Raw genomic sequence first — 23,842 nt, 5'->3', positions numbered from 1 at the left:
TGCACATCTCTTATTCTGCAGGCATAGGATAAAAATGACTCAAAAGTGCAAAACAACTAAATTATGACTGTTTGATTCAAACTTTAATTGCCCATACTGTATTTAACAACAAAAATGTACCTTCTCCCTGTAATTTTCAAATTGCATTATGTATTACATAAAGAAAAGATATCCCTATAGCAGTTTTTATTTATCTAGTTCCGTATTTTTTATACAGGTATTGTTCAGCCTTAACAACTGCCTTAGCAACGGTGGTGCAAATTGGACATACATGACTAAAAAGTAAAAAATTTTTGCAAGTTTTGGACACCTAAAAAGGGAAATTGAGCCTGTTTAAAACAATCTGCCACCTCACCACTAGTGGCGAACAAACTCTGCACACATCTCCTTAAAAATGATTCTTGATTTTCATTGAAGAAATAAAAACATATTTCAATTATGCAGAGAAAGTGTGTATGAAAGAGAAAATATGAGGGTACTTCATTGTCAGAGACAGTATTTCTTCATGAAACATTATTTATTTTTATCAAGAGGAAAACCAAAATCCAATATATAAGAGAAGTAAAGGCAAAATTTGAAAAATATGAAAAGCAACCATTTCTTTGTATTCAGATCCAACATCTACCTAATTGACGCTTACCAAATGTGCTTTTTTTTCCATTTTGTCCTGCCCTCCAAACCAAAGCTTTTAGTCTCACATTAACCCCTCTGGGATCTTGTTTTCTTCCTGTTTGGCTGGTCAGTCAGTCAGCGTTCTGTTTTACATAAAGAAAAAAAAAATACTGGTCCTACAGTTGTTGTCTGATCATGTACTGAGGGGATTTTGGTTGCTGGCTGGTTTTTGAATAATCCAGAACACACATAAATCATAGTGCTAAATGTCTGACCTGGCAGCGGTCCTCACCTTACTTCATGAAATTTCCCAGGATATTTTCCATTTGAACAACAACAACACAAAATGTTGCCGGGTTACGTGAAACACTGGCAAAGACTTTCATCGCACCCACACAAAGTTTGTTCAGACTGTTCTTCAGTCAGCAGACGTCTGTTTTTTTCCACTGTTTTCACCTGTGTTGTGCTGCAGCTTTATATTCATGCATCATGCTTTAAATAATGTTTAATAAACTGCAGGAGACAGTATGACAGAGCCACATGACTGCCTAAAGCACAGAATAATCCAGACTCATTCATCAGTAGTCTGTTTACATACTTTCACTGCATAATGTTGAATGGTTCTGATGCTGTCACCTTTTTTGAGGTATCACTCATAAGCAGAGCAGTGAGTAGTTTGGTGACTAGATGGGCATGAGAGTGGAGCATAGCACCATTGGTCATGAACACAAGCTATGAGATAATAGACGTAATTAGCTCGTTTTGCTGTGCTAGACATTTAAAAAGTGCAACTCAAACCTAAAGTTCACAGGTGCTCTCAGTATAAATGCATGAATTTTCGTCTCTTGGCCTGTTGATGGTGAATCTTTGTGGAACCAGTTTTTTAATCTGTTAAAATCCACCTCACTTGCTTTACACTCAGTTAAATTGTGGTGACCTGACATTGTGAGCGTATTTTGTCTGATTATACACTGATCAGAGTATATATTTTTCCTTGTGGTCATGCAGGAGCACTGTCACACTGCTTTTTGACCTAAAGGATGCTCTGATCCCATAAAGCATAAAGCATTGGTCCCCAACCTGGGATCTGCTACCCGACCTGGGGTCTGGGCCCCTCTGGGTTGGCTCCAAAGATCTCAGGGTCTTGTGTGAGGCTGTCTTCTTTGAGGCTGTCAAAGCTGGTTTTGCATGAACATATTTCAACCTTAATTACTGGATGGTTTATACACAGATCTTTTGCTAGTACCAACTGGAGTAGGTAAGCCTCTTCTGTTGGGATATTGTTGATTGAAACAGTTTCAGCTCTCGATTAGTTGTGGCTATTTCAAAAACAGCCACAAATGCATCACAGACAGGGCTAGGTGGGCCTGTCTTTTCCCTACTCATCAGCACTTCAGATCCCAGCTTTAACTGGAATAACTAGATAGTGATAATAATAGGAGCTCTGTATGACTGAGATGGCTCAAACAAGCTAATCTTTTCCACTCTGGATGTGCGCATTTAGATGTCTTAGTTTGTATATCAAATTAGCACGAGATTTACGATCAAGTTAAACTAATCACCCATCATTTCTTATAAACGCAGGCTTAAAATACCAGTCAAAGGCCTGTTTACAGCTGTAATGAAGCCTCCTGCCACTAGAAGCCGCTGTAGCTTCTGTTAATGGCTGCTGCCTTCCTGTCAGAGCTTTCCCTGGTACTTCTTCTGGCGCTTAGCGGTTAGCATTTCAGAGGAACAGTGTGGAACGACAGCCCTTTTAACTAGAAAATGGAAATAAAGTGGTTTGTAGGCCGTCGAGGGTTATACTCACATATAACTGCTCAACTGAAAGGTAAAGAGGTCACATATCAAAGCACGATACTGATCTGCAAAGAGGAATGAAGGCTGGCAGAGCTAGTTGCTAATGTTAGCCACACTCTACATAGCATATCAGGCTTACGTCTTACCTGCTGACACATTAAGCCTGTTTTATAAGTATTTTCTCCTCTTTAGTCAATTCACTTAAATTTAATTCAGCATTTAGTCGAATAGAGAATTTGAAATGTCCTTAATCATTAGCGATGTGTGAGGCAGTGCTAACAGGCTAATTTTTGTTTGCTTTTTGAGTGGTATGTCCTTTCAAAGTTACCGTAGCTGTTGTAAAGCTGTTGTTGCTGCTTGCTGGAGAGGGTTTAGCTATTTGTACCCTTTATTATTTTCTTTCTTTTATTATATCAAACCAATTATATTCAACTAGACAAACCCAGAAAGTCTGAGTACACATGTAGGATCCATGTATCATTTAATCATTTAATATTTGACTGATTACTGAATAATAAAAAAAAGGCATGTTTTCAATTTTCTGTTTTTCTCATTTTTTTCTTTAACTAAATCAAATAAACAAATTTTGGATTTTTAGATATTTAGGATGGGATCAGAGAACGGGATGTGACAAAACAGCAACAAGCAGTCAGTTTGATTACATTATTCATTGGCGTACCTCTGTGCAGGTGTTGTGCTCAATAAAGCACCTCGAGAATCACGTGTCCATCACTGAGGAGCAGTGTAACTCGGTGCCAGTGTTTGTGTGCTGTAAATCATTACAGCCAGCGTGAGCTCCTCAGGCTATTGGCTAATTTGCCATTTTGTTAAAACTTTTCCTTTGACTGTATAAACCACTCAGAAAATGTATGCCATGCTTATTTTTGGTATAATTTATCCTGCACTACCTTAACTTTATGAAATGAAAATTATATATTTTTAAGTTTAATTTATTGTATTAGATATAGGACCTCCAAAATACACAACCTCCCAAAAAAGATTTTTCAAAACTGTTATTTAAAACAACATCTTATCATTTTTAAAGAAAAATTACAATCTACTGGTTAAATATTTTACCCCCTGTATATGCCCAAAATGAATGAACAATTTTAGCCAATCTCTTTCTTACAGGCTGTTAACATGTTTATTTCTACTGTAAGAATGCATTTAAGCATCATGCATGGGAATTCTGAAAGTTTTGGAGTTCCTCAGTCATGCAGGTCATTGATTCTGGCTGTGATCCTACAGAAAACAGGGCTATGTTAACATTCTTAAAGATGTTTCCTCTAAAAGTCTTCTCAATAAAAGGAGAATCCTTATGAAGAATTTTACTTCATTTTTAGAAACTTGTCTCTAGATTTAACAAATAAAAAATAGTCATTCAGAGAGTCAGAGAAAGTTACTGCCTTGTGTTAAGTAAAACAAATATGATTTAACACTGTAAAATAGTTACAGAACATAGCTTTCCTAATGTAAATAATCTATATTGCATTTTCCTGGGATGACGCTTTCACCAGCGGTCAGCTATTCTGGTCAGGAATGAAAACACAGCAGTTTAGCAACAGTGCACCCATTGAGATTTGTCCACATCCTGTTTGCTGGAAGAGGTTCCCATGGAGGAAAGGTCACTGTCATGTTTGGCTGGGATCCAGAACAACCAGACACTCTCTCTCCAACCCTGAGAGCTCCAAAACAATTAGATGATTATACAGCAGAAGGGGATTCAGGGCGAGTAATCCTTCTGCTAATTTCCTGCTGCTGAAGTGTTAAAGCTGAAACCCTGAACACCTCAGACACATCACCCATTCTCTCAGACAGTAACCCGAAACTTCACCCTTCTAAAAGGATCAAAAATGAAAAGTTAATTCTGACTCTTGGTTTTGGCTCCCACTCTTTTAGTTTGAGTGAAAAGTGTTGACTCCGGAGCTGAGGTCTCTTGGAGAACAGCAGTGATAATGACAGTCATGATGAGGCACATGATGTAATGGCATATTTCAAAGCAGTTGTTGGGTTGAAAGTGGGCCAGGGTTGGGCTGGAGCGCAGCCACGGCTCCACCAGAGCAGTCTGCTGCTCGGAGATCGAAGATTACCACATCATCTATTCGCATTAGTTCCATCAGTGCTGTCAGAGTGCTACCACACCTTCAGATGAAGACTGCAGAGCATTTTCCAGATCTACTGCAGTCAGCTGAAGTCCTAGTGTAGAAATATGAGCACTTGTGTGAGCAGCATCTGCCCTCATTCATTGAAAAAGCATGAGTGCATGGTTTAGATTTAAGAGGATATGACTCTATGAAACATCATCCGTGTGTTTGTCTGGTTGCTGCACAGCTCTAACAAAAAGATGAGATAAGGTGCTTCATGGCAGCACTACACACAGAAACTATGAGAAAGGTGATCTTTCTTTTTGACATTAAAAATAAACAATAAAAAAGTACTTTACAAAGTCTGACTCAGCCACTCAGTTGGACACTAACTGCTGAGTAAAATGAACAAGTATATTTACTCTTTAGATATAGAAAGCTTTAACTATGCATCAGAATCACTGCAGAAGTGTTTGAAGCTGAATGGGACAGTGGGTAATGGAGGTGGCAGGTCAATGACAAAGAGGCAGATTGGGGGTGATTTAAATAAGATAATCTTCAACTCAAATAACCTAGTCTTTGTCAAACTTCAGCATAACCAGCTCACTTTTGCAACAAAAAAATGAGGCCAGGCCTCAATGCTCTGGTCACAGGGTTGATTCCCTGTCTCTGTGCGTGAATGGTAAATGTCTTTCCCCACTTTCTCTCCCAGTATTTCCTGTCTCTCTTCAGCTTTCCTATCCAATAAAGGCGAAAGAGCTCTCTATATATCTATATACATATAAAATAAGGCCAACTAGTGCCCCAAGTTTGCTCTACAGATGCTGTAGACCTTAAAGCAGTGATACACAACTAGCCCAAGTAGTGCCCAGTTGTGGCTCTTTAAGGTTTACTTGGAAAAAAGCATAATCCTCCTAAAATGTTAGAAAGGTAAACACTGAAAAGGTTGCTTCGCACATCTATTTCTTAGGACAGGTGCGTCAGAGGGCAAGGTATCCAGCAAGCAGTTCAAAGAAAACACCCCGACCTGTCCAACTTGCAAAAGAGACGGGTATTTATTAGCAATGTTTCAGTACTAGACCTTTATCAGGGTTTGCTAGTAAAGATTAATTACAAGTCCCACACAAAGAAGATGGGCTTTAGCTGCCAAATTTAAATGAAAACTTTTTTTTTTTCAAATCTGTATACTGTTAGCATTGGGCGCATGTGCATGTCTTGTGTTCAAATTGAAGCTTCTCTTATTTTAACAGTTTTCTTCAGCACTCCCACACCCGTATTTTATGATGATCAATGCCATACACGTCATCATAAATGAGCTGAACACACACGAATCACATGTTGAAATAACGTGATATCTTGAGAAACTTGTCCAAACATTTTTTTTTTTTTAATCTTTAATGTACCACTGATAATAAATACTGTCAAAAGAGCAAAAGCTACAAATGAGGCAGGGTGGAGCAGTGTGTCAGGGAGAGCTGCAGGTGTGAGGCAGGGCTGGTTTTAGTAATTTGGAGGCCCAGGGCAAAGACTGATATGAGGCCCCTCCCCCTTTAGCTGAAAGCATTGATAAGGAGTGGTAAAAATAGAGGAGCATCTCTTTTAAGTTAACAAAGCCATGGAACTACAGTAAATGTCTAAATATGACATATAAATACACAAATAGGCTACTGTAATTCATGGGTTCTTAGAAAAGCATGTCATAGCTTAAACTCCCACATTCTAATGTTTTAAAAACAAGTTTTTAGGCCACGTGGAACTGACATAGATTAAAGAAACCAAATAACTGACATAAACCTTTTTTCTATCACTACAGGATTTTATGTAACCTATTGTAACCCATTTAACCAGACAATAATCCACCAATTAATCCAGAGTAATGTTAATGCCAGTTTTTGAAATAAAAACAAAAGTATATGGGCCACAGCATGCAGATGTTTGGGGAATGCTGCTCCAGGCCATGGTTTCAGACCACATTGGTGTAGCAGGGCAGCTCTCATTGAACTTTTTTTGTTTTGATTGCAAACAATAGAATTGCAAACATGCTATTAAAATAGTGATTTATTGCATTGCAGTGCTGAAATTGTGAACCTTAATGTATCACAATGAATGCACCAATTCTGACAACCCTAATCGAACGATGGATGGATGCATTTGAATTTTGATGTCTGAAGAAATACGATGCACAGTTTCCACCTGCTCCTGGTTGTGCGTGTAAAGAGTTATGCCATTTCTCATCCACTGCTGAGCATTAAAGACTCCTAAATGATGGTGAAAAAGATAAAAAAGTGTCATGATCAGAGTTCTGCAGTGCAGCTCAGATTGAGGGTGGGGCAGTGACTGGGAGCGTTTGCAGCACAGCAGTTGTGTCCGGGGCAGAGCTGCTGGCCCGGCAGCAGCTCAAACAGAGCAGTCTTTGTTAGCTGGGATGCTGGAGTCCTTGTGACCAGAGCTGCCACTCCCTTTTTGGACAGACAGAGCCCGGGACGCTGGGCTGAGGGGACGGGGGGTGAGGGCCTCCGAGTGGGAGACTGTGGAGGTGGCAGACCTCCCCCCCTCTTCTCCCCCTCCTGCACAGAGACAAGTGTCCCAGCAGCAGGCGTGGATGATTGATTACACAGCCAACGCTCTGATTGGCCCGCTCTGATGTCGTTACCGTGACAGCACAAGCACATGAGGAGGATGGAGGGGTGTGTCTGTGGGCGGGTTTCTGTTTCATTGTTGTAACTGTGAATACTCCTCCTAATGTTGTTGTTTGAGCAGAGCTGGAATTAAGCAGCAGCAGGAGGAGGAGGAGGAGGGATGAACTTTTAGGCTCTGTTTCTGCCTTTGAACATGCAGAGCCACTTTGATTATTATTATTATTTTTTGATTATTTAAAATTATGTTTGGACTAGGGATGCAGGATATTGGATTTTCTGATAAGTTGATATTTCCAAACTAATTTTTGCTGACACAGATATCAATACTGATAAACTTCTGCCTCAATCTTTACAAGCTTAACTCTTTCCTTAGAAAGTGAAGAGAGGGACAGAAAATATATTAATACATATTCATTTATTATTTGAAAAAGGAAGATTTAACGCCATTATTATCCTCCCACCCTCCTGAGAAACCTCATTTCAACAGTTTGAACTCAGGATTTCATTTTTTCTGACATTACCCAGTGTTCATGACATAGGTGAGGCCTTGGACGGAGACTGACCATTAAATTGAGAACTTTACCTTCCAGCTCAGCTCCCTCGGTCCGGTATAATGTCTGCTGCACCAATCCACTCTTCAACCTCATGGTCCATTCTACCTTTACATGTAAACAAGATCCCAAGATACTTGAACTTGACTCCCCATTCGGTGGGAGCAATCCACTGCAGAGAACCATGGCCTCGGACTGGGAGGTCCGCTTTGCACTTGGCTGCAAACTGGGCATTTGCCTTTTTTTGGTAAGGGCTGAGGAGAGAAGGAAACAGCAGGAAGAATGGGAATGACATATTGGATAGGAAGCTGCTAGCTGAACCTGAACCCAGGCCACCTTCTCAGAGTACTGTAGCCTCCTTAAACTGAGTGCATCTTAACTGCTGGGCCACCCATCTGTAAAGTTTTAAGGCTAAAACTACAAGTGTTTGATGAAGAAAGTGGAAATTAATCCACCTCAGAGAGACCAGAGGTAAATCAATGGGTGCCATTTACAGTGGCTGTAGTGCATGAAGTGGGCTGTCCCAGGTTTGCATCCAACCTGTGACTCCTTTCCCACGTTTTGTTCCCCACTTGTTCCCTACACTCTGTCCACTGGCCTGTCTCCACAAAAATAGATATATAAACAAATGAATAGCCACAAAATATAGGGTTGTTTATAGAGCTAGTGCTGCAATCTATTGATGGCAGTCACTTATCATGATGAATACATTTTTTGAGGAAGTGTTGAAGTTTTTCTCTTCTGTAATAATGCACTTCTCCATGGAAAACTATTTAGAAACCTGCTGATCTATAAATCTCAGTTCCCTGCTTGTACTTGGATTTTGATATGGGTATCTGAACGTGTGAGGTGCAAGGAGATGGATAAGGCCGGTATAACCAGCTGACAGACATCGCTCAGCCATGTGTTCCTTATCAGGATGAATCCTAAAAAGGCCAAGCCGAACACGCCAGGTTGGAAGTGTTTATTTTTTTGTAGCGCTTGCCAATCCGCTCTTTTTTCTATGACATTTCCCAAAATGTGCTTCATCAGATGGACTTAATCCTGTATTTAATGGAGCTAAATCGGATACTCACCCTCGCATAAGCACATTTTTATAGGCTTTATAAAAGGCAAGGCTGCTCTTAACTCACTCAGATGTCTGTTTCCCACAGTTTGTCCTGTTGATATATTTCACATGTTTAAATGTGGTTGAAATAACGGATCTTCTTTTTGTTTCTCAGAGTGATCGTCTCCTGATCAAAGGGGGGAAGATTGTGAACGATGACCAGTCCTTCTGTGCTGACATTTACATGGAGGATGGGGTCATCAAGTGAGTACAACACTTTGAAGTTGAACCCATACATCAGAGTTAATATTCATCTCATCAGTCTAACTTCTTAGGAGAAAAGTCCAGAAAACTGCCTGGCAGAGTTATGTCTCCATGAGATCTAAAAGTCCTGGACAGTAAAAGTGCAGTGGTGGGTCAAGAAGAGGGGCTTGGTGGTTTTTACCTTTAACCTGGGGAACTTTTACCTTGTGTAAAATGTATTCAGTTAATTCTGGAGTCAGACGGGACATTTATGTAAGGAATAGACATGAGATTCAATGACCTTGACCTTTGACCTACCACCTCTAAAATCAAATAATTTCTTTCTTCAGACAGACAAGACATTTGTGCAAACTTGAAGAAAATCTGTGGATGCATTTGTAAAATATCCCATCCACAAGCAAAAAATAAGGCACGATGATCTTGACCTTTGACCTATGATCGTCTCCACTTAGTTCAGTTGTTCCTATATCCTTAGATTAACTTTTTATTAACAATAATGGATTGCTGAACTGATAGGACCCAAGTATGGCCTACTTCAGAATAAAACATGCTTAGAAAATAAAGGACATTAACCCTTTATGACCTGCATATCTTTACATTTTTACATGCTGCAGTGCGATTTTTTTAAGTATCTGAATTGGCTACACATCAATACAACCCTTAGAACCAAAATTTTAATGATATGTATGTGATAAGTCCATAGTAACAAAAAACGTGCAAAAAAAGTGCAAAAAACACAAGAAAAAAAAACACATTTTCCTAAATACAGAGAAGTCATAGTTGTATCCCTCAAAATTGTGGTGGCACAAGATCATTTCAACCCACAAAGAAATGATTTTGAGTATGGTCATAACTTCATTTTTGAAATACACTCATCTTTATAAACTGTGGCAAAAATGAAAATAAAATGAAATTGTGCTCATTTGCAAAAAGACAGCATCTTTTTAAAAAATAAACTATTTACAGTAGTGAAATCAAATCTCTAAATGTGCCAGATACTTTTGAGCGTACATGTGTTTGCAGAAGACCGTGTTGAAACAATAATTAGTGCGACTCATGACCTGCAAGAAAACATCACAATTATACAATTATATTGTAAAATATTTTTATTGATGTGTGCTTTATACTACATTTCTGCAAAAGAAGGAAGGATATTTCTGGAAGGAAACAGTACTCTGGAACACACTGACTTTGTGATATGTTAGTATTACTCCTCTGGTTTTATATGTGAAAAGAATTATTGAAATGCAAATGGAAGCACTGGCGATCCTGTAGGTTTTAAAGGGTTAATAGCCAAATATCTTTATCTGCTGCCATGCATGTATGGAATGAAATTTGAGCAAGTCTAATCACTGAGAGAGAAAAAAAACAGGAACTGTAAACAAAAAGATGGATGTTCAAAATTTAAAAACTAATAATTTGTTCATGTATTTGCAATTTTGAATTTGTGCTCTTGATGTGAACTTTTACTTGCTAGGATCACATTTTTTTTGTTCTGCAAAGCTTATTTTTGTTTGATACCAAATAAGTTTTATTTGAATCTTTCTGACACAAATTTCATTCCATATGCACCCCCCTTGTCTCCTATCAGAAAGAAATACATTATTATATCTAAAATAACTTAAAATAACTCTGAAAGTGAGCTGAAGTATTGGGGAACAGTGGGGAATTGAAATCTTATTTTATATTTTATAGTACGAGGTTAAACATCCGAGTAGCATTTCTTATCTTTAAACAAATCAGCTCATAGAAAAAGTTCAGGCTCACCTCTTTTTGGCGTACAAAAAGGAAATTTTTGTTATTTAAAAGTCATCCAGTAATTATCTAATGTGCTGACAGGTGTGAGGTTCACTGCATGTCTCAGCATGAACAAGTTCTTGGCCCAAAAACGGTTTCTTCTTCTTTCTTTTTCCTATCTCACTGCCATTGTGCTGTTGTGATTTAGCCCACAGCCACTGATGTGCCATTTGGCATGTGGCAAAACACACACTAACTACACTGTGGTGGCCGTTTCTCATCAGTGAAAATTCTTCAGTGGATTAGTTGCAAAAGAAGAGCTTAGTCGACACTATTAGTGTGGTGCAAACAATCTTAGTGTATCTTACCCCTTACCTCCATTTTGCACATACAATTGCTGTGCAGTGTTCCATCGGCGAATTGTACTGCTGAGCACATCGCTTCCTCTCTTGTCAATCAGAGCAGTCCCACTGCCCACACTCCAGTCCGGCACCAGCACGTCCCTATAGCCCCACTCCACTCTGCCTTGTTGGAGATACACTGCAGGTCTATTTACAGCGCTCGCCACTTCCACACAGCGTTAATCCACATAAAGCAGATCGATCCGAACAGCTAGAAAAATTAGCACAGTATCAAAATACAACACAATGTGCAAGCTCCTGGTCGTAAATCATCGCTATATCAACATTACGTCTCATCTTGCAGCACAGGCAAAAGGTCATTGGGAGGTCAGTGAGCTACAACGTAGTAGCCGTTGTGAAAATTTAACTTTTGAGGTAAGAAACTAAAAAATTTTACATGAAACCACACATCCTTTTAAGCCAGCATTAACTTTTTAACTTAATAATGTACTCACCCATGGCAAAATCAATAAAATCATGGAATCACATCAGTATGAGCAACAAATCAACCCCAAAAAGGCAAAATAATCCACTAATGGCATACTATTCCTGGGTTAACTTGCAGTCCTCCTGTGATCTCTGCCCTCTTGCGTCTAGCTGATCCGGCCTGCGCTTCTTCTTTAGGCACTTCTAGTGTGTGACGGCAAAACTGTGGCACTGCGGAGTGCGGCACAGCCTTTGTATGTGGAAATTACTGGTTTGCAGAAAATCCCTCTACAGGCTCGTGAGAGATGCATAAAAATAGGCATATAGAGAAATAACTACATAAATAACATGACAACTTCAATGTTCTATCAGTTATCAATTTCAATTTACTGTCATTGGACCCTGAAATAGACACTTTATCAAATTACTTTAGTATAGTGTTGAAACTACACAAACTTTTAAGCAAAAATTAATTTAAAAACTGTTATGCGCTCATTGTTGTCTGGGTAAGATAATTTATAAACCAGAAGCCGCTGTTAAAAGTCATCAAAGCTACTTTAAGAAATCAAATTTTTTACCTTGTACAACAGCTCTATAACTACTGTTTCTGCAAAGAGATATGTTTGTTTATTTCATACTTAAATTGGTGTCTCTTAGTTTTGAATTTTTCTGATATTCCACAGACAAATCGGAGAGAATCTCATTGTTCCCGGCGGGGTAAAAACCATCGATGCTCATGGCCGCATGTTGTTGCCGGGCGGCATTGATGTGCACACACGTTTCCAGATGCCTGATCGAGGTATGATGTCTGCAGACGACTTCTACCAGGGAACCAAAGCAGCGCTGGCTGGAGGAACCACCATGATCAGTAAGTCAACAGCAGAATGATCCCTCTGTTTGTGCACTCTGATATCTCGTTCTCTCTCAGACACTTTGGAGGCTGCTGTATTTGCACTGTGTCTTTTCCTGCAGCAACTATTTAGTCACCGATTGGCTTAATTGAAAATTTCTAAATGTGAACAGGCAGGAGGCCAGCTCTGTTCATGCCCGAGCCAAAATCTGAAACCGTCCATCTGTTGTGACGACTCATGAGCAACAGTATTCAGACTCAATTAACTTTTCCCTTTGGACATGCAAATACTGCAGAATGGCTTTGTTATGCATCCTATTCTCACATCTCTATTTTTGCCAAATGTTTCATGTACATTACCGGCAAATTTTTTAGCTGTGAGAAGTATTTTTCATGGGTTTCTTTAGGATATTTTCCAAAGTTTTTCAGGTCAGCAAAACTCTGAACTAATGGACCCAACCTGGGGTCTGGGACCCTTTAGGGCAATGGTTCCAACTGGTCAGTGACGAAGATGAGGAGAGGAAGAAAAGGGTAGTGAGTGTTGCTGCTCTGCCTCTCTAGCGGCTGCAAGGATATCATGATATTGTGATATATTGCGATATTCTACACAGATAACTAAGAAAAATATAGAGATGATGTATATGTAGTCACACAATATGTTGGTGGTGTTCCCGCTATATTTCACGGCAGCAAGACAGAGCTTGCAAACAGCATTTTCTTGATGTTTGTGCTCCCACATACGTGTGAGCAAGTCATATTTTACTAAAAACTCGGCTAAAATATGAATTTTTGTTTTTTACCAAAAAATCGGTATTGAGTTGAAGTATTGATATTATATCGGATGTCAAAGTATCGTGATCTTTTGCCGTATCGATATTTTTTCACAGCTCTAGTGCTGAGTGTATAATAATGAGAATACAAATAATTTTTTCAACTGTAGTATCAGGTTGCAACATAACAAAGTTGAATAAAAGTGAAGAGGGGGCCGAATACTCTCTGAATGCGCTGTAATATCCAGTTGGTGACCCCTAAATAATTGGTTATGGCAAGCCTTGAATCTGGCCATGCCCCACTTGAGCATTGGAAGAGGGCTACTCAGAAAAGTCTCTGCTCTGATGTTTATCTTTGAGTAAAAAAGGCATTAAAGCTAAATGAAGCTCCTCTGTCATACTGGCCTTCCCTCTGCTGACTCAGCGACTAAACTCTCTCCCTCACAGAAGAGCAAACACTCCCTGATGACTCGTATGTTGTCACCTCAGGTTTAATGCTGACTCCACAGGATCAGGCTGGTTTGAAACTGTCCTGCATGCCTGGTGGCTGAAATATCAGAGGACATATTAAAAAGAGAAAAAGAAACTTAAGAGAACAGACTCAAAAAACATCAGTCTAAATCGAGCTCAAACCTAATGTTCCCTGTGTTTGTTTCCAGTCGACCATGTGCTCCCTGACCCCGGCGCCAGTCTCATCTCAGCCTTCGAGCAGTGGCGCGAGTGGGCCGACAGCAAGTCCTGCTGTGACTACTCGCTGCACATCGACATCACCGAGTGGCACAAAGGGATCCAGGAAGAGATGGAGGCTCTGGTGAAGGATCACGGTGCGACCACACACAGCATAAAGCCACATATGACATGGAAATACTGTTTCATTCATGGTTTTAACTCTGACATTTTATGCTCTAGGGGTCAACTCTTTCCTGGTCTACCTGGCTTATAAGGATATTTTCCAGCTTACTGACGCTCAGGTGGGATGTGTTCTCTTGTTTCTATTCTCTATCATGTAATGAACTGCTGAAAAACAAATCATACAGTTTTCTTAACTCAATTTCAATTATAGGATTTATTCCCCGTGACGTTTCAGGATCAGATTTGTCCTAAAGTACAAAGTGATCATTCACCAGGGCATGACATCAAAACAGTGCTGCAACTTCTTTTTTCAGAGCAGATCACATCAGACTTAAAATAATGTAAGGTCATAGACTCAGTGTTAGGTTTAGGAGAAGCTTTAGCGCAAGTGGGAAAACTATAGCCCTTTTTCCATTCTGTCCATTCAAGGTGTATTTCTGAAGAACAACTTCAAAAACAACAGTTGATAAAATACATTGAAATAAAAAAGAAAATCAAGTGGTCAAATAGCTATACTGATTAGAAAGATAAAATGAACTGCTAAACTTAAGCAATAGAGCTGGTGTTTTTTTTATTGCTTCTGGTACCCCCAGGTGCTGACAATCAGGTGCCTGATTGGCTCCTGGTATGTTTAGTGATGAAACCTCATTCTGCCTACAGCAGTTGGATTGTAGGGTCAAAGTGTGGAGAAGCTGTGAGAATGCTATGCTGATTGCTACACCGATGTAGAAACATGTTCTGGTGGAGGCAGTGTGATGGTGTGGGGTGGCACCTCCCTCACTGGAACAACGAGGCTTGTTGTCATTGGAGGCAATTTCAATGCGGAGAGATATCAAGATGAGATTCTGCTACCAGTGGCGATCCCTCTCGACAGTCTGAGACCAAACTCTATCCTCCAAGATGACAGCGATTGCCCTGACAGAGCTGGGTTTATCAGAGACTACATCCAGAATTTGGGAGTGGGGAGGATGAAATGGCCTGTCCTTGCTAAAGAGTTGCCACGAACCCCTAGTTGTTTTTCAGTCCAGTGGGCCAAAAACACCCACCAATGGACTCCAGGCGTAGTCCCAAGATTGAAAAGGCCTAGGCAAAATAAATGCCGTGTAGCTTGACCTTGGCAACCAAGCAATACACACGTGTGTTAACATGTATCGCGCTTGTCTCTGCCCTGGGTTATGGCACATCGGGCAAATGACTGTATATGCTTATGCTAATGATAAAGCTGTTTCAGGTTAAGCTAGCTAGCGAGTAAAACAACCACACATTCCAATGTACGTAAACACGATTATGTACCAGAGAGTCAACCTTTTTTTACTGTTTCTCCATCCACACCAGCTTGTTGATGCAACCAATGTCTGATACGCGAATTATAACCAAAATTAAGATACTTTTATCAGCAGCTTTACTGATGGTATTGCGGTCACTACAAGATGGGAGCACCCACAAATTGGCCATAGGATTTTTCTGTAGAAGACGGGTGGCCAACGCCAAAAAACCCACCAAAACATTAACAATAACAGTGTGAATGGAAACAGGCTTTCAAGGACACAGGCCCTAAAACCACCTAGGCAACTCTTATACTAAGCTAAAATCCATTAAGTATAATTTTAAAGACTGGAGTAAGCATAGAAATCAGGGGAAACTCTGCAGAATTAAGAGAACCCCCCTAGAGAGTCGGTACTGATAAAGAGCATTGAGATGCATCCTCCGTTGCACCAGATTTAATTAAACTTGGATTATCCTTCAACACAACACTTGCTGCTTTGAGTTAATCCAAATCAGATGTGTAATTCTAGTCTGCAGAATGATCATCAGTGGGACGTGAGTCATGGCACCACATAAAGGGATCAGCAGACGGTGATAAAGCTGGTTTCTGCAGGAGTAGGAGTTTCCAAATTAACACTTAGATCACTATTTACCCAGAGAGGATAAAAGCTCAGCCAAAATGCTGTAAAACAAACAAATAAGAAAAAAAAGCTCACATCACATTAGGTTTGATTATTCCTGCAACATCAGCTTTAAAGTGGTAACTTTAAAACTAGAGCAAGTAGGCAGGGAAAACAGCCTTCAGTGACTGATGTTATACTATCTTAGATGTGATATCACAGCTGTGATTCTGGCTCCTGCCCTCACAGTCAGAGTCACACTGCGAGTCTGTTTGTCTTGGCGAGATGTCATTTCACACTGATTGTCTCTGTGTGACTCTTGGGAGAATTAATGGATGCCACATCTCCATCCCAGTCTCTTCGTGACTCATGGGTAAAATGATTTAATCCCACATGAAAGCTGTTTTGAATCCGATCTGTGTTCCTCTTTGCACCTGCTCTAGGAATTCTCTCAGGCCAGTCTGAGTTCATTTTCTCCCTTGTCAGACTTTTACAGCTTTTTGTCGTTACTTTTTTGGCAACTCAGAGGTGATGAGTCACTTGAAACATCAGTTTTCCTTCTGTGGATGAAGAGGGTGGGAGGGTCATGAGCTTGGCGAAAATCAGGGTCAATGTTTCATTTAGCTACATCAGTACGTAGAGTCACTGTCTACTGACTGTCTAGTTCCAGAGCTGTTACAACATGTAGTTGGGCTCTAAGATGTCTCAATTAATGAAAAAAAATCAACCAATCCTATATTATATGTATGTAGCAGTGCATTTTTCAGTTGTATTAAAGACCCTGTAAAGTGAAATCCAAATTTGTGTCTTAAAACACTAGACTACTGGAATATAGTTGCTGTAAACATGTGAAAACACTTACAGTCGCTAGAAAAAGTATGTGAACCCTTTCTGATTTCTTGGATTTCTGCATAAATTGGTCATCAAATGTGTTCCCATCTTCATCTAAGTCACAACAATAGACAAACACAGTTTGCTTAAACTAATACCATGCAAAAAATGATATGTTTTCATGTTTTTATTGATCAAACCATTTAAACACTCACAATGCAGGGTGGAAAAAGTATGTGAACCCCTAGGCTAATGACTTCTCCAAGAGCTAACTGGAGCCAGGAGTCAGCCAACCTGGAGTCCAATCAATGTGATGAGATTGGATGTATTGGTTAAAGCTGCCCTGCCCTATAAAAAACACACACCAGTGTTGAATTTGCTGTTCTCAAGAAGCATTGCCTGATGTTAAACCATGCCTGGCACGAAAGAGCTCTCAGAAGACCTACGATCAAGAATTGTTGACTTGCATGAAGTTGGAAAGGGTTACAAAAATATCTCTAAAAGTCTTGATGTTCATGTGTCCACAGTAAGACTGTCTACAAATGGAGAAGGTTCAGCACTGTCGCTACTCTCCCTAGGCGTGGTTGTCCTGTAAAGATGACTGCAAGAACACAGCACAGAATGCTTAATGAGATGAAGAAGACTCCTAGAGTGTCAGCTAAAGACTTACAGAAATCTCTGGCACATCCCAACATTTGTGTTGACAAATCTACAATAAGTAAAACATTAAACAAGAATGGAGTTCATGGGAGGACACCATGGAGGAAGCCACTGCTGTCCAAAAAACACATTGCTGCATGTTTGAAGTTTATAAAAGAGCACCTGGATGTTCCACAGCACTACTGGCAGAATATTCTGTCCATAGATGAAACCAAAATCGAGTTGTTTGGAAGGAACACACAATGCTATGTGTGGAGAAAAAAAGGCACAGGACACCAACATCAAAACCTCATCCCAACTGTGAAATATGGTAGAGGGGCCATCATGGTTTGGGGCTGCTTTGCTGCCTCAGGGCCTGGACGGATTGCTGTCATTGACGAAAAAATGAATTCCCAATTTTATCAAGACATTTTGCAGGAAAACTTAAGACCATCTGTCCACCAACTGAAGCTCAACAGAGGATGGGTGATGCAACAGGACAATGACCCAAAGCATAGAAGTAAATCAACAACAGAATGGCTTCAACAGAAGAAAATACACCTTCTTGAGTGGCCCAGTCAGAGTCCTGACCTCAACTTGATTGAGATGCTGTGGCATGACCTCAAGAGAGCGATGCACACCAGACATCCCAAGAATATTGCTGAACTGAAACAGTTTTGTAAAGAGGAATGGTCCAAAATTCCTCCTGACCGTTGTGCAGGTCTGATCTGCAGGTACAGGAAACGTTTGGTTGAGGTTATTGCTGCCAGTGGAGGGTCAACCAGTCATTAGCCTAGGGGTTCACATACTTTTTCCACCCTGCACTGTGAATGTTTACATGTTTTGTTCAATAAAAACATGAAAACATATCATTATTTGTGCAGTATAAGTTTTAGCAAACTGCGTTTGTCTATTGTTGTGACTTAGATGAAGATGGGAACACATTTGATGACCAATTTATGCAGAAATCCAAGAAATCAGAAAGGGTTCACATACTTTTTCTAGGGACTGTAGATCCACATGTGACTGAATTTTGGATTTAGACTGTGAGTTTTTCACCTTTTTCCTGGCTTGGTTTAATTTGAGGGGCAAATATGTGGGCTGATGATGTCACCAGCTTACAATGGGGAATGACTCTGCCCTCTAACACTACGATATAAAATCACAGAGCAGTTCATCTCAGTACAGTCTGTTTTTAGCTGATGTTACTGCCTTTTTTGAAAGTTAATAGCCAGTTAAATGCTGTATTTTATTCATTGTGAGGTAAATTTGCCAAATCTATCAGCCACAGTGGCCTATGGATCATTTATAGTATCATAACAGAGATTTGAGCCAGAAAACAGACTTTGTCTCTTCTCTGGCACAGAGCCAGGCAGCTGCACTCAGATCATAAGGTCAACGTAAGGTCAAGGGAGTGATTGTAGAATGTTTTTAAATTTGAGCGGATCGTATTGAGTGGGCATGGCTTCATCTCATTCAACAGACACACCCACACCACCCTAGAGCAGATTTTTCTGCCTCATTTTTTTATGATTTTCAAGCTTAATTTTATAAACTTGGAGATTTTTTTTATCTGACTGAAATTTGACCTGGGAGTTTGTAACACAGAGACTTGTCATACAACAAACCTAAATACACTCACTTTACAGGGTCTTTAAATGTAGGCCTTTCTGAAGCCTAACCTGTTAGTTTTCATTCATACAATCACCCGACCACATTGGCCTTTTAAAAAAAAATCTGCCTCTGTGTCCGGGTCAAAGCTTCCTTACTTACATCTGTGATTTGTAACTTGATATTCTTCTTTGCTTCAGGTGTACGAGGTGTTCAGTGTGATCCGTGATCTTGGAGCCATTGCCCAGGTCCACGCTGAGAATGGAGACATCGTAGCTGAGGTATGACCTTTAACTCTATGCAGGATAGAGCCATGACCTTTAATAGAGATTGACCTTACAGTAAAGTTGGTCATGTATGACTCAGTATCTTGCTTTTCAACTTAGATTTGTCTTGTGTGTTTAGGAGCAGCGCAGAATGCTAGAGCAAGGGATCTCCGGTCCTGAGGGGCACGTGTTGAGCCATCCTGAGGAGGTAAAAAGACCTGTAGCCCAAAGCAACTGCCCGACTCACTCAATATCTATCTGTTAAAAGTTTATTTTCACTTTGGCACCATGTCCATTTGTATCTGAGGTCATTGTTCCTATAGGCTTTGCTGCTTTGTCGTTTGACAGTGAAGCCGTTGGTGACTCACCTTCATATGTTTATGCTGATATTCTATTTGGGAACAAGTGAGCCATTACAGATTAGAGCACGTCCTTTAGATAAATAATCACTGTTTCTCATAAACATCTGGATCTGCAAAAAAGCAGTCAATGAATAATGAAGAATGACTTACAGCAGCTGTGTTTACTACTAAAGCTTCTGTTTTTCTCACACATAATTTAGAGAAGGGGTAACATGGTCCAAAAGGATTTACAACCAAGACAACAGTGCTCTGTTGTCTTAGAGCATCTTGTTAGTATTTGTCACTGAAAATCCACAATGCTTCAATCTCATTTTTCAATAAAAGCTGCCAAAGACAGCGTAAGTAGTTTACCTTATTATTTGTTGCCATGGATTGAAAACAGAAGCAAAATAGAGCATAATCTGATATTGGGGGAGCTGTGGGAACAATTATTTTCTGGTTTTGTTGCCAAGATTTCAATTTTAAAGATCAGCTAGCATGACTGCTATGTGAAGCGACCAGCAATAAACAACCATTTCACTTCACTTGGCACATAGATTTAGCCACATCAAGAATAGTACTTAACATCTTCCCATCACTTGACATCACTTTTTTTAGAGATGGAGGTCTTGTTAATATTTTGTATGATTCTTGTGAAGAAATGAGCAATTGCATAAAGCCAAAAACATTACTTAATCAAAAGTTTATCAATAAAAACACCATAAAAACGCCGATTATCTCTGACGTGACATATTGTGTGTTTGGTTTCGTTTTTATTAGGTGTGATAGGGGTGGTGTATTCAAGAAAGTTTCCCCTCTCCATGTCTGGTAGACTCTAAGAAGCAAAACAAGCGCACCTAAATGATCCTGGTCTGTTTTAGCTGAGTATTGTGTCAGTAAAGCAAACGCTGGCTTCATTGGCTGTCTGCAGGTTTACTTTGTGTTATTTTGGCACACTTTTGGCCAGAAACAAGCGGTTTTATTTTTGGAGCATCTCTCTCGCTCTCTCTTCTTCTTGGACTTAGGTGAAAGTAAAGCCACTGACACCAAAACACCTCCTCTTCTGTGCACGCTGTACCTACAGCAGAAGCAGGGCTGCATCAATGTTTCACTCAATCTGAACAACCTGAGTGGCATCAAAGTCAGCTGTTAGTGATTAAATGACAAACTGAAGCATTTGTGTGAATTATGATATCTTTTTATGACTTTTTTTATTTAGAAAACAGCAAAACCAATTAATTTAACTGTATCTGTGTTATTTTACAAAATATATTATCATAAATATTATTCAAATGTCTTATCAAACATAAATAGCAACTTTTTTAGAGGTTTTGATTGGTTAAACATGACCAAAAAATATCAAGCATGAACCACAGATTATTTTCTTTGAGTCCATTTTTTTCTTGTAATTGAAAACATACAAACTTCACAGTAGTCATTTTATTTCCTGATTTCAAGTTTAGAGCCTCTGAATTGACATCTTGAAGTCCACATTGACCACTGCTGAAGTCATTTTTTGTCTCTTTGTTTAACATTCTTTGGCTACTGGAAGCTGCTGTTCTGTTGCTGTATCTAAGTCATGTTTTGTGCTGCTTACTTGTAATCAAACAAGGTTATTCTCAGCCATTCTGTTGCCGAGTATACCCATGTAACAAAAAGTCCCATCCTCTCTTACCTGTAGTGCTGTGACCCCACCAGAAATTTCCAAAGCTCAGCTCTGCCCCGCCCACCTCTGTGGCTCAGTTGTTGTTACACTGCACTTCATGAAATGATTTTACTGAACAGTACACCAGTATTTCTTGTAATGGATGGTTTTACACAGAATGAGGGAGAAAAACGTTCAAAAGTGGCCTATCTGCTTAATGTGAGTGATCCCAGAATGCTTTGTGAGTAGCTTAGAGAGTAAACCACTAAGGTCACTTTTAACTGCTTTTCTCTTATTATGAGAAATTAATCTATGAATCAAAAACAGTGTTTTACTATTTAGTAAATAAACCTTTTATAGAGCAGTTTTAGTAAAAACAAGTAGACAGTTGAATATTTTGTTTGATTGAGAGCCCCCTGGTGGTAGAATTGACCATTTTTTAATTTAAATTGACCATTTAAGATGAGTTTTGCGCGAAAGACATGAGACATTAGAAAAGATAGGTTTTTCACTGAATGTGGAAGAATAAGCTAGTGTCATTCTTGTCTGTTATCATTACACCTTAAACAAAAATAAATCTTCTCTCCTCTCCAGGTGGAGGCTGAGGCTGTGAACCGCTCCGTGACTGTAGCCAATCAGACCAACTGTCCCCTCTACATCACTAAGGTGATGAGTAAGAGTGCTGCTGATGTCATCGCTCAGGCCAGGAAGAAAGGTGAGACTCCAAAACCAAAGATTTTTTATTTCTATGGTTAAAGTCAGTTATTCTTTACAAATTCTCCCCATCTTGATGTCTCCCAAAAACTAGAAACCACAGAAACAAGAACTTAGACAAAACCCCAGACTACTCCACTCTGACTGACATAATAGTTGTATGTGGTTTTTTGCAATTGCAGTCAGAAAATACCATCCAACTGAAAATCACTTTAAATGCTTGGTTCCAAACAGTCTTATTTGAACAAAAAGCAGACATCTCAACATCAAAGAAGAATTGCACACATACAAAACTAAAAACACATTAATAAATCGAACAAATATACTGACCTGCATGAAACAACTCCAGTATCAGTTTATGTTGTGTGATGAGGAAACATGATTTTCAGGAACTGTTGTCTACGGAGAGCCAATCACTGCAAGCTTGGGAACAGACGGTTCTCACTACTGGAGCAAGAACTGGGCCAAGGCAGCTGCCTACGTCACGTCCCCTCCCCTGAGCCCCGACCCGACCACGCCAGACTATCTCAACTCCCTGCTCTCCTGGTAAGAACATCCAAACTTATGTACAGCAGAAAAAATATGCTGTTGACACTTTTCAGCAATTAATATAAACCAAAAATCCCCTTCTTCCCTCTCTCTAAAACCTTGCCTTGCTGTGTAGTGGTGATTTACAGGTGACAGGAAGTGCTCACTGTCCCTTTAACACGGCCCAGCGCGCTGTGGGCAAAGATGACTTCAGCTTGATCCCTGAAGGAGTCAACGGCACTGAAGAGAGGATGTCCATCATCTGGGACAAGTGTGTGGTACGTATGTACATACAGGTGCATCAGAATTCATGTGACCCCAGCAGTGCCACAGACTGATCAGCTTTATGCAAACATTGCATTGATGCAGTAATTTGAGTAAAAGGAGCCTCAGCCAAGTAATGATGCATAAATGAGCATAATTTTCCATAAGGTCAGCATTTTTGTCCTAAATCCTTTTTCTTAGACAAAAAAGTCCAGAAACATTTCACTTTGTATGCAATTTATCAAGCATATACGGAAGTTTAAAATGTACTTTTACATTATATTATAATTCTTTGAGATGTGCCTGTATACAGGTTTTAACTTAAGGTTGCCCTTTACGTATTGCACTGTTGGCACTTTATCATATCTTGTCCCACCCTGTGCTTATTGTGAGTATAAAAAGAGGCAGTCTCACTCACTGTAAGCCAAATCTAGCTACATGTACAAATATAGTTACCTCACCTTTCTCCACCTTATCTTACCTTACTGTACCTTTTCATACCTTACTGTACCTTTTCATACCTTACTTTACCTCATGTTGTTGTTACTGACATGCGAATTTACTCAAAGCGCTACTGTGTAAAAGTGCACCCTAACAGACCTGTTGATAGCCAACTCTTAGTATTATACAGTGAATTCATTACCTTTTATATTCTCCTAAACATGCACAGAAGTAAAAGACACAAAGACGATCAAGACAAGCAAGACTAAAAGACAGTGGGAAAGTGACCCCTGTACTGCTCTCACTCTAAGCTCTGCCTCTTTTCAGGTGACGGGTAAGATGGATGAAAACCAGTTTGTGGCAGTGACCAGCACTAACGCCGCCAAAATCTTCAACCTCTACCCCCGAAAGGGTCGTATCGCTGTGGGTTCAGACGCTGACTTGGTGCTGTGGGACCCTGACATCACGAAGATCATCTCTGCTAAGAGCCACAACTCGGTAAAAACTTTAAGTGATATGTGCATTTACTACATTGTCTCTGTCTTGCTTTTACGAGGGAACACAAATTTGAACAACTGCCACTGGTTAAACCTCAAGAAAATAGGACTACTCACATTCTTACCACTATACTCCTGTTTAAAG

The 23,842-nt window shown here is 39.8% G+C and overlaps 1 protein-coding gene across 2 annotated transcripts in view; it reads left to right on the top strand.

Annotated features, from left to right (window-relative positions):
* dpysl2b (dihydropyrimidinase like 2b) overlaps positions 1-23,842 on the top strand; it is a 50,278-nt gene that overhangs the window by 14,834 nt on the left and 11,602 nt on the right. For both annotated transcript variants that reach the window (XM_041810712.1, XM_041810713.1), the window contains exons 2-11: positions 8,910-8,998; positions 12,246-12,430; positions 13,842-14,006; positions 14,092-14,153; positions 19,202-19,282; positions 19,407-19,475; positions 21,848-21,968; positions 22,357-22,513; positions 22,632-22,773; positions 23,528-23,698. In XM_041810712.1, the coding sequence (XP_041666646.1) occupies positions 8,910-8,998; positions 12,246-12,430; positions 13,842-14,006; positions 14,092-14,153; positions 19,202-19,282; positions 19,407-19,475; positions 21,848-21,968; positions 22,357-22,513; positions 22,632-22,773; positions 23,528-23,698 (1,242 nt within the window). The remainder of the gene's footprint in view (positions 1-8,909; positions 8,999-12,245; positions 12,431-13,841; positions 14,007-14,091; positions 14,154-19,201; positions 19,283-19,406; positions 19,476-21,847; positions 21,969-22,356; positions 22,514-22,631; positions 22,774-23,527; positions 23,699-23,842) is intronic.

This window comes from Cheilinus undulatus, linkage group 17, assembly GCF_018320785.1.
Source record: "Cheilinus undulatus linkage group 17, ASM1832078v1, whole genome shotgun sequence".
NCBI classification, from domain to species: Eukaryota; Metazoa; Chordata; class Actinopteri; order Labriformes; family Labridae; genus Cheilinus; species Cheilinus undulatus.
The sequence above is the reverse complement of the archived record's forward strand: the minus strand, read 5'-3'. Positions and strand labels throughout refer to the sequence as shown.